This window comes from Aspergillus ambiguus (assembly GCF_047715705.1).
Source record: "Aspergillus ambiguus strain CBS 117.58 unplaced genomic scaffold BDV59scaffold_10, whole genome shotgun sequence".
NCBI lineage: Eukaryota > Fungi > Ascomycota > Eurotiomycetes > Eurotiales > Aspergillaceae > Aspergillus > Aspergillus ambiguus.
The window spans coordinates 464,026-480,405 of record NW_027395523.1 but is presented as its reverse complement, the minus strand read 5'-3'; the positions used below and the strand labels follow the sequence as shown (position 1 = coordinate 480,405).

Genomic DNA, 16,380 nt, shown 5'->3' with positions numbered 1-16,380 from the left:
GGAATTGGCCCATGGCAATTTCTTGGCCTGTGGACATGCATGGACTTGGTGGTCTCGGTCAGGAAATGATCACTATCCACTGCGGCAGCTTGAGCTCGACGCTCCTTGGCTCGCTGGAGGGCCGGGGAATGTTTTAGGTGCATATCGTATCCTTACTTGTTTTCCTCCTCGCGAATGGATAGTACTCTGAGTAGACAATCGGCATGGCTTTGTCCAATGACGGGTGCAGATGGCTACAATGGGAATGTTTTTTGCAGGATCGGCAGGGCTGAGAGACAATAGTTCATGCATGGCGCCGATCCCACGGCCCGTGTTGATCTTCGACCCTGTTCTGGATGATGGTTGGAGGCACTTGATTTGTTTTCTTACTTGGACTAATGTATATACGGAGTATGTTCTCCTCCATCACGCATCCGAGGTAGCTTTTAAATGCTTACTCGCTATTCTATCATCCAAACTCGCTCTGCAATGACAAATTCATCCATTTGCCGGGCTATCATTCTAGGTGTCTGGAAGATTCTCAGTTGACATGGAATCTGAGTAGATTAAGTATTTCGTTCTCGCTGTCTAGATATTAACTAGTTATTAGACCTTACTTATCTGCCTAGCCTCTCGAAGGTCACATAATTCGGGGTTCTTCATTGCTTTATCCGTAGGAATTTATCTGAGGGATGGTTTATCGCGTCAGTAAACGGCCTTCGCCCGCACTTCGAATTGGCTTCTAAACCTATAGCAAAACAGGTAAAGCTACATCGCTTGAGCAAAAGCTTACTCCCGTAGATGTGTCTGCCATTACCAAGGCAGGTTGCGGGAGAAGGTGACGAGCTGATGACAGGTATCCTCAAACCGGTCAAACAAATAGACCCTTATTCTAGGTGTTGTGATGCCTGAAGCTCGAAGGTAGAAGGTAAAGAGGAACAGATGCATCGTATATCTCCATTTCTATCTAATTGACTGACCAGCCTTCCTTTTATGGACAGCACAAAATTCATTCGGAATGGCGTATATATTTGTGGGTCTCTCCTCCGCTCCGAGCTCTAAGTCGGGGGGAATCGCACTTGGAGTTTGGGCGATATTGTATAGACCAACTCATAATCAGTATCGGTATGGTATCCCTCTTATAGCTAGACCTAAGGGCCTAATCTTCGAATTTGAGTAGGATTTATCGAGTAGCTACGTAGTAAGTAGTGTGCGTCTAGGTTAAGCGGACATTGTAATTTATTAAGTGCTTAGCGCAGCCGCAGGTCGATGGCATTTCAGACTATCTAATAAAGTTAGTCGGATCTATCTACGTAAATCTTTCTTTAAAGTATCTAATATACTTATGAATCGATTCTTAGTTTATATTCTATGTTTCTCTTTTAACGATAATCTTAGTATTAGATAGTAGGGCTTATCGACTATTAGCACGTAGAAGAGACTGAAGCTAAGAGACTCGTAGAACGATAACCCCTATGTCGCGACTAAGTAGGGTTTAATACTGCTCCTGGCTATCTGCAGCGCCATCATAGGCAGCCCAGTTAATCCAAGAGCTTCACTTCTTTTAGCATTTATTGAATGAAAAACATAGTAAGTTGTGGTCTTCGCGGGAAGAAATAAATGTGTTTAAAAGAAGAATAGAAAAGGCACATTTTCTCGATATATTCGCAGAGATTTACGACATTCATCCAGCTAAAGGCAGAAATACACTGAATTCCTAAGCACAATGACGACCACAATAGCATACCTAACATTTCCTGTAGTAACCCCTTGTAAATACGTTAATTAACCTTGAGAACGAGTAGTGGCTACGTTACCGGAAGCAGGTGACCCCCGTTACCCTAATGTCTGACAGACAACCGTCCGCATGTGCCTTGGCTACCAGCCCACCTGCCTAACAATATTCTCCGTTCTGTCAGACGATTTCGTGGATCATCTGCCACCGCCTTGTCACAGGCTTCGACTCAGTTTCCCACGGAAAGTGCTGCATTCCGTCGGCCGAGTCAGTTGCCGGTTAACGTAGTGTGGAATGCACGCCCTCCGTTCGCATGGACCGAAACGCGGCAGTTGAGTTTCCCGGGGTAGATCGTACCCTTTCAGCAGGACTGACAGATGAGAAGATCTTCTCCTGATTGGAATGATCGCTACCGGGGAATGCCAGTGAGTCGGCACTTTAATGAAAACGATCGTGGATGTGTGGATGGCGGTCGATCATCACGGGGGAATCTTCACACGACACTACTCGAAAAGCTTGGCCATTTAGCTTCGTTTCCGGTCGTCTGCGTTGTCTATCAGAAGCCGACTCGAGAGATAGGTCAACGTCATCTCGGTATTTGGGTGTTTTCCGAGTTCATCAATGGGAGTCATGTATATATCCGGGCTGTTGGACCGCTTCTGTCGCGAGGTTGGTCTCTGCTTGTTTAGGATTCTTAGTTCACTTTTTAATCATTGAAGTCATGCCTTCTCTTCAAAAATTGCTTGCTATCAGTGCTGGGCTCACCTCTATCGGAGGAGCCTATGCCAAACTTGACCTCTCTACCTCTAACAATGTCGTTGTGTATTGGGGTAGGCGATATAGAGTTCATAGCCCAGCTTCTCTACAGTGCTAAAACACCACCTAGGCCAGAACTCCTTCGACGGCCAGGGAGAGCTCGCGCAACAAAGACTGGGTCATTACTGTGATGGTGAGTGGTCCTCTATCAACTACCCTCTAGATAGTACTAACTATAATTAGACGACAACATCGATGTATGCGCCTCGCTCCCTTATAATAAACTAAGCAACTCACCTATCAGGTCATTGTCCTTGCTTTCGTGATGACGGTCAACGGCCAAGGTGGTGTCCCAAGTTATGATTTCTCCACCACCAGCAAACAGTGCAAGACGTTCGACGGCACCGGCCTGAAGGACTGCCCCGAAGTTGGGTGCGCGATGACCAATCCCCAGAGATCTGTAACATACTAACGACCCCAGTGAGGACATCAAAAAATGCCAGAAGAAAGGCAAGTCGATCATCTTGTCGATCGGCGGCGCCACCTACAGCGAGGGAGGCTTCGAGTCAGACTCAGACGCTAAAGCCGGCGCCGAGCTCATTTGGAAGACCTTTGGGCCGTCATCCGGTGGAAACAGCACCTCCCACAGCAGCTTCACGAACGCGACCTTCCACCAGCCACGCCGGGTTACCAACGGCACAAAGCACCGGGGCTTGGCAAATGGCGACGTTCACCGGCCCTTCGGGGATGCCTCCGTCGACGGGTTCGACTTTGATTTTGAAGCTGCGACGAAGCATATGCTGCCGTTTGCGAAGCGCCTGCGTGAGCTGATGGACGCTGAAAAGTCGGGTAAGTATTTCCTTACCGCGGCGCCGCAGTGCCCGTACCCGGATGCGGCAGACAAGGACATCCTCAATGGGGATGTGTCGATCGACGCCGTGTGGGTGCAGTTCTATAACAACTTCTGCGGCGTCAACTCCTTCCAGAAGGGCCAGGATAAGCAGAAGAGCTTCAACTTCGAGACCTGGGCCAACTGGGCGAAGAAGGTGTCCCAGAACAAGAAGGCAAAGATTTTCCTGGGCGTGCCAGCTAACACCAAGGCCGCGAGCACGGGCTACGTTCCTGCGTCGGATCTGGAACCGGTCATCGAGTACTGCAAGACATTTGAGAGCTTTGGAGGCGTCATGATGTGGGATGTCACCCAGGCGTATGGCAACGAGGGGTTCTTGGACTCTGTCCGTAAGGCCCTGTCGCAGGCTCACTCGGAGCTTTTTGGAAAGGTGTATGGGGTGACCCGGTCTGTGTGGCGGGCGTGATGGAGGGTGATCCTTTATGCCTCTAGGACGTACTTGGAGAATTCTGGGGCCTGTTTCTGTCGTTTGTTATGTTTATATTCGGGCCCTTGCAGATGCATGGGGCACTGTACACAATGACGAAAAACGTTTATTCGCTTGATTTACAAGATCGGCCAACTGCTAGAGTTGGGTTACTGCTTGGCAAATTTGCACGTCCCTTGTTAAATCGTTGACCGGAACATTTTAGATACAGTGTAATGATTACATTCTGGTGTAGTTCCACACCAAGTTGGTGAAATTCTTCCAACACCTTCCGTCGCTATACGAGGCTTAAATCCTCCAGAACTTTTCCATAAGGGAAACAAAAGTAGCATTCCCCTATGGTATAAACATGCCGGAACTGCCTCTTTGAGCCTCCAGGGCGATCAATGTATTCTTGCATTCCCGGTCCTGGATCCTCGATACCCACATCAGAAACACGTCAAGGGGCAGCAAGGGACTGATACATGCTTGCCAAATCTACCCCAGGCAGTAGTAGTAGGGCATCTGTGTGATACTGGCAGGGTGGATGATAATGGCACCCCGTCGCAATTGAGTGTTTTTGCCCCCTCTGTCACAATCGAGATCGCTTCAAGACAGAGGAGCTGGGCCCAGCCATTTTGCTATACTGATTTCCTCTTACCTTCTCCATCGAAATTCTGTCCTGTCACCCTCGAAACGGCAGATCCTATGGCTGTCTCCCCGGGAAGCCAAGACCATACGCAATTGGCAGATAAGCCCAAGCATGAAGATACTGCGCCGAGAAATGGTTCTGTGGCCGAGGATGGAAAACAGGTCGTTCTAGTGCAATTTGACGATGAATTCCAAGACCCGTGCGACTGGCCCAGTTGGCGAAGATGGTCAATCACCGTGATCACCACCCTCATATTCATGCTGGCGACCCTGTGCGCAACCCTGGTCCCCCCGTTCATCCAGGTCATTTCCGATGAGCTCGGCATGGACCCAAAGGTGGAAGGGCCGCTCACGGTTTCTCTGTATGCGCTGGCTTTTGCGCTTGGCCCAGTAATGCTGGCGCCAGTCAGCGAAATGTTCGGCCGAGTTCCCTTGGCTCTCATAGGAAATACGTTCTATTTCGTGTTCAATTTGGCCTGTGGCTTTACAAGGACCAAAGACCAGCTCATAGCATTGCGATTTCTCTCCGGGTTTGGGGCTGGAGCCTCCCCAGCGGTCAGTATCTCCAGATCTGGACCATTCATCGCATGCTAGTTGACCACCCGGACAGATCTCGTACGCTGTGGTCGCCGATTGCTTTCGCGCTGAGGAGCGAGGTAAAGCATTGACAGTCCTGAACTCAGCTTTCATCTTCGCCAACCCCGTTGGAGCCATTGTAGGCGGGTGCACATCACAGACCGTGTCCTGGCGGTTTGCATTCTACTCCACCTCAATCGTACTGGGTGTCTTAGTTCTCATGCAATTTTTTGTGCAATTGGAATCCCACAAGCCATTAATTTTGGAACGCAAGAAGAAACAGCTTTCACAAGCGCGTCTTACTGATGTGGTTTACAAAGTTCCTGACGAGGACAATGGAGGCGGCCTTATAGATCTCTTCTACAAACGGCTCTTTAGACCTATACACCTGCTCACTACTAACCCCCTTGTCCAGGTGTTCTCACTCCACATGGCTTTTGCCCATGGTTTGACCTATCTGGTCATGGCCACCTTCGCTACCATGTGGGAACAACACTACCATCAAACGGCGGACATAGCCTCGTTACACTACATTGCAGTCGGGGTTGGCTATTTCATTGGCACCCTATGCCTTGGCTTCATGGACCGCATCTATTGCGCCTTGAAACGTCGCAATAGTGACGTTGGAAGGGCCGAATTTTGTCTCCCCCTCATGATCATCGGCGCCTTCGCAATCCCATCCTCCCTATTCGCATACGGATGGACGGCCCAGTACCACGTCCCGTGGATAGCCCTGGACATCGCCATGGTGCCAATGACGATCGGGATCTGCGTTACCTACCAGTGTATTCTCGCGTATCTCATGGAGGCTTTTCCAGACTATGCGGTTAGCGCTGCCGCTGCCCCCTGGCTCCCACGCGGTCTGTTCGGCTTTGGGTTTCCCTTGTTTGCCCCGACCATGTACGCAGAGCTGGGGTACGGATGGGGAAACACTCTGCTGGGGTTTTTGGCTTTGGTAATTGGCGTGCTTAGTCCTTTGTTTGTCTGGCGGTATGGGGAGCGGTTGAGACGGCGAGGTTCATGGTTAGGGCATGGACATTGAGCTCTTTGACATTAGTTTGCAAATGAACACCAGTAGACGATGGAAGATCCAGTCCGATCCATCTCCTGCAATTTGATGATTATGAGATTACAAAAGGAATAACGGTCATGGAGGCTATAGATACATTCGACCAGCGGGCATCCGCACAGCAGGCCGTCAGCAGTAGTCCTATTCAAGAAACTGTCAGAATAAATTGATTACGCTACTAAAAGTGCATTTTTGGCCTTCTGTACAGTAGCATAACTTGCAGCTCTATATGTTGGTAGAGGACCTCTACGCCAGTTTGAGGCTATCTACATACCCTGAACGTATCCACTACATCTACCGATGGATGCCCACCACCCTCTGCACCGCCTCATCAGGTGTCATCGCCTCATCAATAACACCAGCGACCTTCAACACATCCACAACCCCCTCGACCATCTTCCGGTCGACACCACGTACACCCCTCGCAAACCGCACATCCTTCAGCCACTCCGTAGCATCCGCCTCGCTATACGTACAGCCCAGCTCGCCGGTCCCCAGCAGCCGCACCGCCTGCGCCGTATCTGCCTCAAAGTCATGGACGCCCTGGTCCAGCACGCGGAACAGCTGCTCCAGCTGCTCGCTCCGCGACGGATCCGGGAAGACGGCGGTCGACGCGACGACCATCCACGACGGCCACGGGGTGTAGATCTCGCCGATCTTCTTCAGCGGCGGGGCGGGCGTCTCCGCGGTGGCGTGGAAGTACGGCTTGGTGGTGAAGTGCTCCCACATGAAGAACTCGGCCGTGGCTTCGGTCACGCCGGTGCGCAGCGCCGCGAACGGACCCAGCGGGACGGTCGTGAGCGAGTCCGGCTTCCAGCCCTGCTGTTGGGCCAGCACGAACGACATGATGTGCGAGCCGCTGCGGTCGTTAGCGACCTGCATACATAACACATAGTTGATTTGTATGGGATGGGCTTGCTTACCTTCCCAGCCGACTGACGCCCACGCGCTGGTCCTTCAGGTCCGCCACGCCGCGGAGAGCCTCCCGCTGGCGGCCGGTGACGATGGCCCAGCGCAGCGGCGTCTCGACCCACTGGCCGACCATGCGGTACCCGCCCTCGGAGGGGTCCTTCTGGGCCTGCTGCTTGCCGGCGAGGCCGGCCACCCAGCCCTCGGTTAAGCCGATTCCGACATCGATTTCCTTCTCGCGGAGCGAGGTGATCATGTGCCCCGTCCCGGAGGGGAAGGGGACCAGCGAGACATTGAAGGGCAGGGCGCGGAAGGCCGGGGAGCGGAGGGCCAGATGGAGCGGGGTGAGGTAGTGCTCTGTTTTATATTAGCGGCTGGATGTAGTAGATGTAGGTGAGGCGCATGGTGGAGATCTTGGCGAGGAGAGGAGAGAGGTATGTATGCGCGTATAGGATGCACTTACCGGGCACGTAGCCGATGCGGATGGTCGCGGTGACTGAAGCCATGATGGGTGTAAGCGACTCGGTTAGAGATAGTGAGGTTCATTTTATTGAACTCGGTCGATGACTCAGCACTAGCCTCCAGTTAACTTAGTTAACTACTAGTTATTAACGAGTGAACTAGTGCATACGCCGTACGCCGTATATACGAGCAAGAAATAGGTTCATTAGGTAGATATATGGTAATCTCTATTCTCTATCGTCTATTCAATTCATCCGCATCTCCTTCCCCATCTCCACCGGACTGCCCGCAGTCCGGAACGAAGACAACGACGGCCGCGTATACATCCAGAACTGCGCCCCGAGATAGAAGTCACACACGCACTGGAACAGCGCACACAGCCGGAACGCCCACGGAATGACCTCCTGGCTGCCGAAGAAGTAGCTCAGCTTCATCACGTCGCCCAGAATCCACGCCACGAGCACAGACACGCGGAATCCCTTGCACGACCGGGACCGGTGGTTCGCCAGGATCTGCGGCAGCGGCAACGTCGCTTCGACCGCCAGCCCTGTGTACCCGAGCGCGTTGATATAGAGCTCCGACTGCGCGAGGAACGGAAGGAAGATCTGGACAAACGAGAGGCCGGTAATCATGTACGCCAGGAACATCCAGTACCTGTTGTCGTTAGCCACCTTGCCCTCCGGGGTGTAATGTGATGAAAGGAGCATACGGCTTCGCGGCTTTCCACTGCCAGAAATCGTACGGGCGGGCGCCGGCTTTCTCACTGTCCAGGTTGCTGAACGGGACGTGTTCGACGGTGCTCGACGGCCGGTTGTCCAGCGCGACCTTCAGTAACACCATCTGCACCCCGATCATAATGACGGCCTGCGCCAGGAGCGACAGCGAGTAGTAATCGCCGAACCAGTAGAAGACCCTACACCCAGACGTTAATTGTGTCTTTCCATGGCGACCTTTTCGGCTTGCGGCTTACTTGAGGATCGACGCGACAAGCATAATCAGCGGGATGTCCAGGGAGAACCCGGCGGAGCTCCTGGTTCGCTGGATACTGAGGATCTGGTCGGTGTACGACGTCAATGGCGACGTGATCAGACTGTGATTCTCTACGGTCAGCATTAGATCCCCCAGGGAGGGTGGCTTGCTGGGAGGACAGACAAGAGTGGAGCGCCATATTCCAGAGCGAGGGACACGAGATACATCGTGTACACGGATTTGCGGGAGGCCGTCTGCGTGTCGAAGACGTCGGGTCGAATCTGTCGCAAGAAGACGGAGAGACGAGAGTCCATCGAAGACAAGAAATGCCCAGGAATGACCGGAAGCGTCTCCTTATCGGCTTTTTTTTGGGGCGGTGATCGTCCCTGGCTGACTCAGCGGGACCACAATTAATGTACACAAGACATACACGTAACAGGTATAGGTATGAGGAAGAGGGAAGTGTTCATGAAATCTCTTCCTATATAATCGCCTATCGACAGCTCTATCCATCTAAAATTCAACCCTCCACGTTTTTCCAATCCCCATGTTCGGGTTCTTCACCACCGCATACGCCGCCTTGCCGTTCGCCTGGCTGTAGTATTCCATCGAAGCCGTCGAAGCAGTTTTGGCGCCCTCTTCAATGACGGTCACGCTGTGTCTTCCCTGCCACTCCTGCGGAGGGTCAATGACCACGACTCGTTCCACCCGGACGCCAGCCATGCTCTTCAGGTACGCAGCCGTCTTCGGTCCCTTGGTGCCGATGTCCTCCGACGACAGGACCGAGTCCTGGAAGTGGAATCGGCGGTGGATGTAGGCCCCACGCTCGTAGTCAAAGGTCTCTCCATCGTCGACGTACACCGTGCCGTCCGCCTGGCCGTGCTTGTCCAGAGTGATCACCAGCGTGTAGGGATCCCACTTCATCAGACCACTGCTGCGGCGCGGGCGGTCCTTGCGAGGGATGATGTGACCGCCCTGCATCAACAAGGGAACCTTGTCGATAGGCGCAGGCACTGAGTGTCTCTTACCCGCACCCTGGTAGACGGTGTAGTCGAAGTAGTCGTAGTACTTCTCGTCGTCTGCGATGTAGATCTCCGCACGATCAACCCCCTCGGCCACAACGGGCTTGGTGAGGAGACCCGTGGTTCCCAGGTAGAGCTGGTCGTCGATGGCGAACCCAGCCTCGTCGGATGGGTGAACGTACCACTGCGGTCTCACGATCGGGGTGCCATTGACCGACGCCTCATGGAAAGCGGTGTACCAGGCCGGAAGGAGCTGGTATCTCAGACGGATCGACTGCGCGATGATCGACCGATGAGGTTCAGAAATGAGATAAGGCTCGCGCCGACGGGTATCAATGTGCGCGTGGGCGCGGAAGAACGGATACCAGATACCAGCCTGGTACCAGCGAGTGAGGAGATCCTTGCTCGGGTTGTGGAAGAAACCACCGACATCCGCGCCGGCGAACGGGTATCCAGAAATACCGTTATTCAGGACCATGGGGATGGAAATAGCCAGATGTTCCCAGGTGGCTTGGTTGTCTCCGGTCCACATCGCGGACGTCCGTTGCGCACCGGCGTAGTACGACCGGGTGAGGATGAAGGGGCGGCGAACCTCTCCCTTCTTGCGCTCCAACATGGCATCGTACGTGGCGTTGACAAAGGTGATCCCATGAACATTGTGAATGTCGCGGTGTTCCCAGTTGCCCCAATGAAGGTTGTCCTTGGGCATCGTCGTTTCAGGGCCATTGAACACGGACGGCTCATTCATATCATTCCAGATGAAAACATTGGGGAGGGTTCCCTTGAACTTGTCGTATTTAAACAGTCCATGCCACCACTTCAGCGCCTCAGGGTTGAAGCAGTCAATCCAGCTCGACGAACCGGGCCAGCACCAACCTTCGTAAATCTCTCCATCCTTGTTCCTGGTCGCGAGACCCTTGCTCTTCAACTCTTGAGAGATGGCGTATTGGTCGGAGTTCTTGATGTGAGGGTCGATGATGACCACGAGTTTCCGTTCGGAATCATCCAGCTGCTCCTCCATACCAATGGGGTTGGGGAACGTGAGCGGGTCCCAAGTGAAATACTTCCGGTCATCGAGGTATTCAATGTCGAGCCAGATGACATCGTACGGGATCTGGTACTTGTCAAAGTTGCGGTCCACGTCCTTGACGTCCTCGTCGGTGACATAGTTCCAGCGGCACTGGTGATACGCAATGGCGAAATGCTGAGGCAGCTGGGTGTAACCGGTGAGCTCACCATAAGTCTTGCTGATGTCCTGTGGAGTTGGCCCCAGGAAGACGAACAGGTCGATCCGGCCCGATTCGGACATCCAGTGACTCTGGGTGTCGGTCTTAGCACCAATGCCCAAAGCCAGCGGGTTGGAGGAACCGGACTTGACGATATCAACCCAGGTTTCGGCAGCGTTGAGCCAGAAAACGCCAACGGTGGAGCCCTTGCGGTGGGCCTGCATGAGCGGGATAGAGCCGTACAGAGTCATGGGACTGTTGAGCTCGTACTCAAACACGTCCGAATTGTACATGCGGTACGGCTCGTCGTGGTTTCCAGAACCACCACTGCGGGAGAATCAGCCTTGGTGGCGACAAACATGAACAATACCATTACTTACCGGGTCTCCCTCAAGGAAAGCGAGTCAGCATGCTCGGGGATACCGAAAACATGGCTATAGCCAGGGAATGTGATATCCATCGCCACGCTCTCAGGACCACGGGGCTTGGAGTCAGTGTTTCCACCAAAGGTCTCTTCCCACCAGGTGCTTTGGTCTTCCTGAGATCCCTCGGCACCTTCCGGGGTGTCGACCTTGGGCCGCCAGTGCTCCAGGTTCAGAAGACCCTTGTTGTTCAGCTGAACGTGGGTTTCGCCGTCTCGCTGGAACTCGATTCCAAACGGCGCATGGCAAATAACAGCCTGGAACTGGTTGTCCGGTCCATAGGAGATCTTGGTGTAACCAGCTGCCGGTTCGGAGCTCAGGGCCGCAGTCTTGCTCGCGTCCAGTCCACCGACCAGAACCCATTTCTCAGCATCGTTGTATCGCTCCTTACGAGCCGCACTGTTGTGGCGGAGCTCAATGTCACCCTTCAAGCGCTTTTCCTCGTCGACGATGACTCGAGCGGCACCCGATTCCAGGAAGGACACGGTGAGCGGAAGTCGGACCTTCTCATTGTCCGAGACGGACTTGAGAATGGTGCCTTGCAATTGGCCATCCTTGAAGTGAAGGGACGAGGGTTCGAGTTCGTAAGGGGAGAGCCAGGAGGAGCCCTTTGCGGATACGTCATCAGCATAGGCCCTGTTCCGTTTACAGAAGCCAGATTGCGAGCATTTCTTGAAGTTCTCGTGTTTGACCGCGACTGGAGGGGAGACGCGTTAATGATTGCTCTTCCGTGGCAGATACGGGTTCCCTATGACGTACCACCTGGGATAATGAGGCATCCGAGCAGGATGAGCACGGACAGGAGTAGTGTCCAGCGGGGGGACAATGACCGAACGGCGGCCATGACGTGAGCTAATAACAAATGCAATCAGAGACACTCAACCTCTGACAGGACGAATAATCTCAGCGAATGGTGTGGTGACCTGCATCTACCCGAGCTGAAGGCCAGACACACGAGCTCTGGGGGAAGAGGAAGAAGATGTGGAGGAAGGGAGGAGATGAAGGATAGTTGGTCTCAAGGATGTCTAGATGGAGTCGACAGGATGGGGAAGCTCCGGCCGCTAACCGGATGGGGGGAACCCTTAAGGCATTCAGGCAGTAAGGCATCACGGCACCAAGGCAGCAGCCCCACGCTTCCGGCCCATAATATTTTTCGCCAACTCAACTTCTTCCTCTTCTTCTCCTCCTCCTCATCCTCATCCCACTTCCTGCAGTCTTCCAATTGCGTCTTCTACCCCCGTCCTCAAAATGTCCAACACCGAGCAGACGTAAGTGCTTCCCATGTCTCTTCCCTCCCTCCAATTCTCTTCCCATTAAGCTAACCCTCCTTAGCTTCATTGCCGTCAAGCCCGATGGTGTCCAGGTGCGAGCGAACAGACTTCCATCAAGACCATCCGCCAATTGCGCATACTAACCTCTCCGCCAGCGTGGACTCATTGGCCCCATCATCACCCGCTTCCAGAACCGCGGCTTCAAGCTCGCTGCCATGAAGCTCACCTCCCCCTCCAAGGACCTCCTGGAGCAGCACTACGCCGACCTCAGCTCCAAGCCTTTCTTCCCCGGCCTCATCTCCTACATGCTGAGCGGCCCCGTCTGCGCCATGGTCTGGGAGGGTAAGGACGTCGTCAAGACCGGCCGTAGTATGTCTCTCCCGCTCTTCATGTGGCAATCTGCATGTGCTGACTCCGGTGTTCGCAGCCATCCTCGGTGCCACCAACCCCCTTGCCTCTGCCCCTGGCACCATCCGTGGTGACTACGCCCTCGTAAGTCGTTCGGCTCCGGAATCATCTGTCTGGCTTACTGACGTTTCCTCAGGATGTTGGCCGCAACGTCTGCCACGGCTCCGACAGCGTCGAGTCCGCCCAGAAGGAGATTGCTCTCTGGTTCAAGAAGGAGGAGCTCCAGACCTACAAGCTCGCCCAGCACGCCTGGATCTACGAGAACTAGATGTTTCTTCTCTGAAATAGCTGCCGGAAGGCCGGCTTGGATAATATACAAATCAGAGGGATGAGATCCTGACACTCTCCTATATCGCCCCTAAGTACAGTACAATCGACCTACCTACTTCCGTCCGAACATCCATCGGACGCCTCTGCCGACAGGGCTGAGGACAGTCCGCGCAAACCAAGGCGTGGCCCATGCGCTTGCGGCAATGCGAATAGGAAGTAGCGCCTTCGTAACCGCGTAGGCTGTCGCAAACTCCAAGACCAGTCGCACCCCTTTCTTCTCTGTTTCTGTATTTGTAGAGTTGTCCGCAGTGACCGCGGCCATGTCAACGTCCTCGTCGATCCATCCTTTCTTGCGCAACCATCGGCCAAACCGTCCCGTGCCTTCCTCGAAGGCTGCGCTGGAAGTCAGGTCAGGGAGCCAGTTTCCATAGTGGAAAGCCGCGACAAGTCCAAGTAGCGGTACAATGGCGGTCAGTTCGTGGAGGATGAGGAAGGACGTGATGTGTGTTCCGGGGGCGCCGATTAAGGGCGTGGTGTAGGCGCAGAGGAAGCGAGGAAGACGATTGTTGAGCCGGCGCAGACGCGACTGGGGATCTTTTGGGGGTGATTGCGAGGGAGGAGTGGATACGAGCCGACGACTCCTTGGTTTGAGGGAGGACAGGCGTAGGGAGAAGCGAGAGAGTGGTAAACGAGGCGACATGATGCGGGATTGAGACGAATATCAGAGGGTCTCTGGTGTTGATGCGATGTTCGTGATGCCTGTTTGTGCTGTTTGCACGGACATGCCCATATTAAAATTTCCCAAAGTCGCAAATTCGATCAGACCAAACCCTCGCTCGCCGTCGAACTGGACTGACGATGCGCAATGGCTTCCCACTGAAGACTCCCCCATGAGGTGGTGTTGGAGACCGACAGGACGCAGCCGAACCGCCAGCGCACCCAGCAGCAGCAGTCACTTCCGCGTGCCGGTCCCTCCCCGGCGAACTTCCCCCCCGCCACTCCTCAACCTCTTCCACTCCCTCTCGTCTCCAGCGTCTTCCAGGAGAGAGTCCACAATGGAGAGAATCACAGATAAGATCGCGGCTCTGCCGCCCAACTCCAACTACTTCTCGTTGGAGTTTTTCCCGCCGAAGACTCAGATGGTGAACCCCTCCAATGCTTCCCCTCCAACGCCTCCCCGCACTGGACCACCCGGGATATCCACAATATCTACTGTGATGGACTGCTAACGGTATCTGTGGTAGGGTTTTGCTAACCTCCAAGCCCGTCTGGAGCGTATGGCGCAAGCTTTGCGACCTCTCTTCGTCACGGTGACCTGGGGCGCCGGAGGAAGTACCGCCGCGCGATCCCTCGAGCTGGCCGAGATCTGCCAGCGTCAGCTGCAATTGACGACCTGCTTGCATCTGACTTGCACGAACATGAGCCGGGGCCTGGTCGACGAAGCGTTGGAGGAAGCCAAGGTGCTGGGAATTCGGAATATCCTCGCCCTCCGTGGAGACCCCCCGCGCAGTGAGGAGTACAACATGCACGGCGAGGACGACAGCAACAAGGACTTCACGTTTGCCGTGGACCTCGTGCGGTACATCCGCCAACAGCATGGCGACTACTTCTGCATCGGTGTGGCCGCCTACCCGGAGGGCCATCCCGCCGACTCCTTCCAGGACGTCCAGGACCCCGAGAGAGACCTTCCGTATCTGATCGAGAAGACCCAGGCCGGCGCTGACTTTATAATGACTCAACTGACTTACGACATTGATGCTTATACCAAGTTCGAGAACCTGTTACGAAACCATGAATCCGGGACCTTCAAGACCATCCCCATCATTCCTGGCCTGATGCCGATCCACAGCTACAAGATCCTGACGAGAGTCACCAAGCTCAGCCATGTCAAGATCCCGCCTCATATCCTCTCGAAGCTGGAGGAGGTGCGGCACGACGATGACGCCGTGAAGCGGATCGGTGTCGACATCCTCAAGGACCTGGTCGCCGGGATGCGCAGTCTGCCCTGTCCAGGGCTCCGGGGGTTCCACTTCTACACGCTCAACCTCGAGAAGACCGTCTCCTTCATCCTGGAACGCTGTGACCTGATCCCGCCGTACACCGAAGACTCCGACGCGCTCGTGGACGGCGGCAGCCTGTCGGCCATCGACTCCTCGTCCTACGTCGCTCCCAACGGCACCCCCATCCGGACACTCGCGCGCAGACGCTCGTCCATCAACTCCCTCCCGCACAACCGCGTCATCGTCGACAAGGAAGTGTCCAACGGGTCCTCTAAGGACTCCGTCTCCCATGAAGCCCCCGCCACCAGCGCCGGCATGCCCGCCATGCCCCCCGACCGGTCCACCACGCTCCAGATCTCCGAGGGTCTCGGCGCGCTCGGCCGGGAAGCCACCTGGGACGACTTCCCCAACGGCCGATGGGGTGACGCGCGGTCCCCGGCCTTCGGAGAAATCGACGGCTACGGCCCGTCCCTGCACGTCACGCCGTCCGTCGCTCACCGCATCTGGGGCTACCCGGTCACGCCGGCGGACATCAGCACGCTCTTCCGCCGCCACGTGTCCGGCGAGCTGCATATGGTGCCGTGGTCGGAGGGCGGCGCGGAGGAGGGCACGGGCGGTCTGAACGCGGAGACCGAGACGATCCGGCCGGAGCTGCTGCAGCTCATCGACGGCAAGGGCTGGTGGACGCTGGCGTCGCAGCCGGCGGTGAACGGGGTCCGCAGCGACGACCCGGTCTTCGGCTGGGGTCCGCCGCGCGAGGGCTTCGTCTTCCAGAAGCCGTTTGTCGAGTTCTTCTGCCCGGCCAAGGACTACCGGAGCGCCCTCAAGCCGCTGCTCCAGCGGCACGGCCACGAGAAGCTCGCCTGGTTCGCCACCAACGCCCGCGGCGACTTCGAGTCGTCGCTGCCCGCCCACACCTCCGACGCCGACCCCATCGAGATGAACCCGGACAACGTCAACGCCGTCACCTGGGGCGTCTTCCGCGGCAAGGAGATTGTCACCCCGACCATCATCGAGGAGGTCAGCTTCCGCGCCTGGGGCGACGAGGCCTACCGCATCTGGGACGAGTGGCGCCGCATCTATCCCCGCGGCTCGCCCACCGAGCGCTTCCTCGAGGGTACCAAGAACGACGTGTGGCTGGTGTGTGTGGTCGGCCAGGACTTTGGCGCCGGCACCGAACTGGGCTCCCAGGAGGAAGAGAATGAGAAGAAGTGGATGTGGCGGGAGCTGGTGAACTGCTGAACATACCCGACGGGGCCGTGTCTGTCGAGATGATATGCATGGTCTGACTGACCATTGCCCCCCCTAGGCGCCTCAGCCGAGGCTTCGTGGTCTAGTG

The 16,380-nt window shown here is 55.3% G+C and overlaps 8 protein-coding genes across 8 annotated transcripts; 4 read left to right on the top strand and 4 right to left on the bottom strand.

Moving 5' to 3' along the window:
• Positions 1-2,435: 2,435 nt before the first annotated feature.
• BDV59DRAFT_200882 (glycoside hydrolase family 18 protein) lies at positions 2,436-3,786 on the top strand (the record flags this gene model as incomplete). Its single annotated transcript, XM_073693689.1, has 5 exons — positions 2,436-2,544; positions 2,601-2,663; positions 2,714-2,727; positions 2,775-2,902; positions 2,952-3,786. 5 exons carry the CDS (start codon positions 2,436-2,438, stop codon positions 3,784-3,786), a joined length of 1,149 nt encoding a protein of 382 aa, XP_073549304.1.
• Positions 3,787-4,494: 708 nt separating this feature from the next.
• BDV59DRAFT_200881 (major facilitator superfamily domain-containing protein) lies at positions 4,495-6,055 on the top strand (the record flags this gene model as incomplete). The annotated part of the gene is made up of 2 exons (XM_073693688.1): positions 4,495-4,992; positions 5,048-6,055. 2 exons carry the CDS (start codon positions 4,495-4,497, stop codon positions 6,053-6,055), a joined length of 1,506 nt encoding a protein of 501 aa, XP_073549303.1.
• A 321-nt stretch (positions 6,056-6,376) lies between these two features.
• On the bottom strand, positions 6,377-7,497 carry BDV59DRAFT_200880 (uncharacterized protein; the record flags this gene model as incomplete). Its single annotated transcript, XM_073693687.1, has 3 exons — positions 6,377-6,941; positions 7,006-7,348; positions 7,455-7,497. The coding sequence occupies 3 exons, from the start codon at positions 7,495-7,497 to the stop codon at positions 6,377-6,379; spliced, it is 951 nt and encodes a 316-aa protein (XP_073549302.1).
• Positions 7,498-7,653: 156 nt separating this feature from the next.
• Positions 7,654-8,750, bottom strand: BDV59DRAFT_175662 (PQ-loop repeat-containing protein). Its single transcript, XM_073689299.1, has 4 exons — positions 8,606-8,750; positions 8,424-8,543; positions 8,163-8,366; positions 7,654-8,107 (listed from the first exon to the last, which is right to left on the bottom strand). The coding sequence occupies exons 1-4, from the start codon at positions 8,734-8,736 to the stop codon at positions 7,699-7,701; spliced, it is 864 nt and encodes a 287-aa protein (XP_073549301.1). The 5' UTR covers positions 8,737-8,750; the 3' UTR covers positions 7,654-7,698.
• Positions 8,751-8,873: 123 nt separating this feature from the next.
• On the bottom strand, positions 8,874-12,107 carry BDV59DRAFT_175659 (glucan 1,3-alpha-glucosidase ROT2). Its single transcript, XM_073689298.1, has 3 exons — positions 11,852-12,107; positions 11,051-11,789; positions 8,874-10,997 (listed from the first exon to the last, which is right to left on the bottom strand). Exons 1-3 carry the CDS (start codon positions 11,934-11,936, stop codon positions 8,936-8,938), a joined length of 2,886 nt encoding a protein of 961 aa, XP_073549300.1. The 5' UTR covers positions 11,937-12,107; the 3' UTR covers positions 8,874-8,935.
• A 178-nt stretch (positions 12,108-12,285) lies between these two features.
• On the top strand, positions 12,286-13,114 carry BDV59DRAFT_175658 (nucleoside-diphosphate kinase). Its single transcript, XM_073689297.1, has 5 exons — positions 12,286-12,360; positions 12,425-12,455; positions 12,519-12,732; positions 12,791-12,855; positions 12,908-13,114. The coding sequence occupies exons 1-5, from the start codon at positions 12,341-12,343 to the stop codon at positions 13,037-13,039; spliced, it is 462 nt and encodes a 153-aa protein (XP_073549299.1). The 5' UTR covers positions 12,286-12,340; the 3' UTR covers positions 13,040-13,114.
• Positions 13,115-14,307, bottom strand: BDV59DRAFT_175657 (uncharacterized protein). The gene has a single exon (XM_073689296.1). It carries the CDS (start codon positions 13,739-13,741, stop codon positions 13,154-13,156), a length of 588 nt encoding a protein of 195 aa, XP_073549298.1. The 5' UTR covers positions 13,742-14,307; the 3' UTR covers positions 13,115-13,153.
• On the top strand, positions 14,097-16,283 carry BDV59DRAFT_192432 (methylenetetrahydrofolate reductase (NAD(P)H) MET12; the record flags this gene model as incomplete). The annotated part of the gene is made up of 2 exons (XM_073692045.1): positions 14,097-14,183; positions 14,286-16,283. 2 exons carry the CDS (start codon positions 14,097-14,099, stop codon positions 16,281-16,283), a joined length of 2,085 nt encoding a protein of 694 aa, XP_073549297.1.
• Positions 16,284-16,380: the final 97 nt, after the last annotated feature.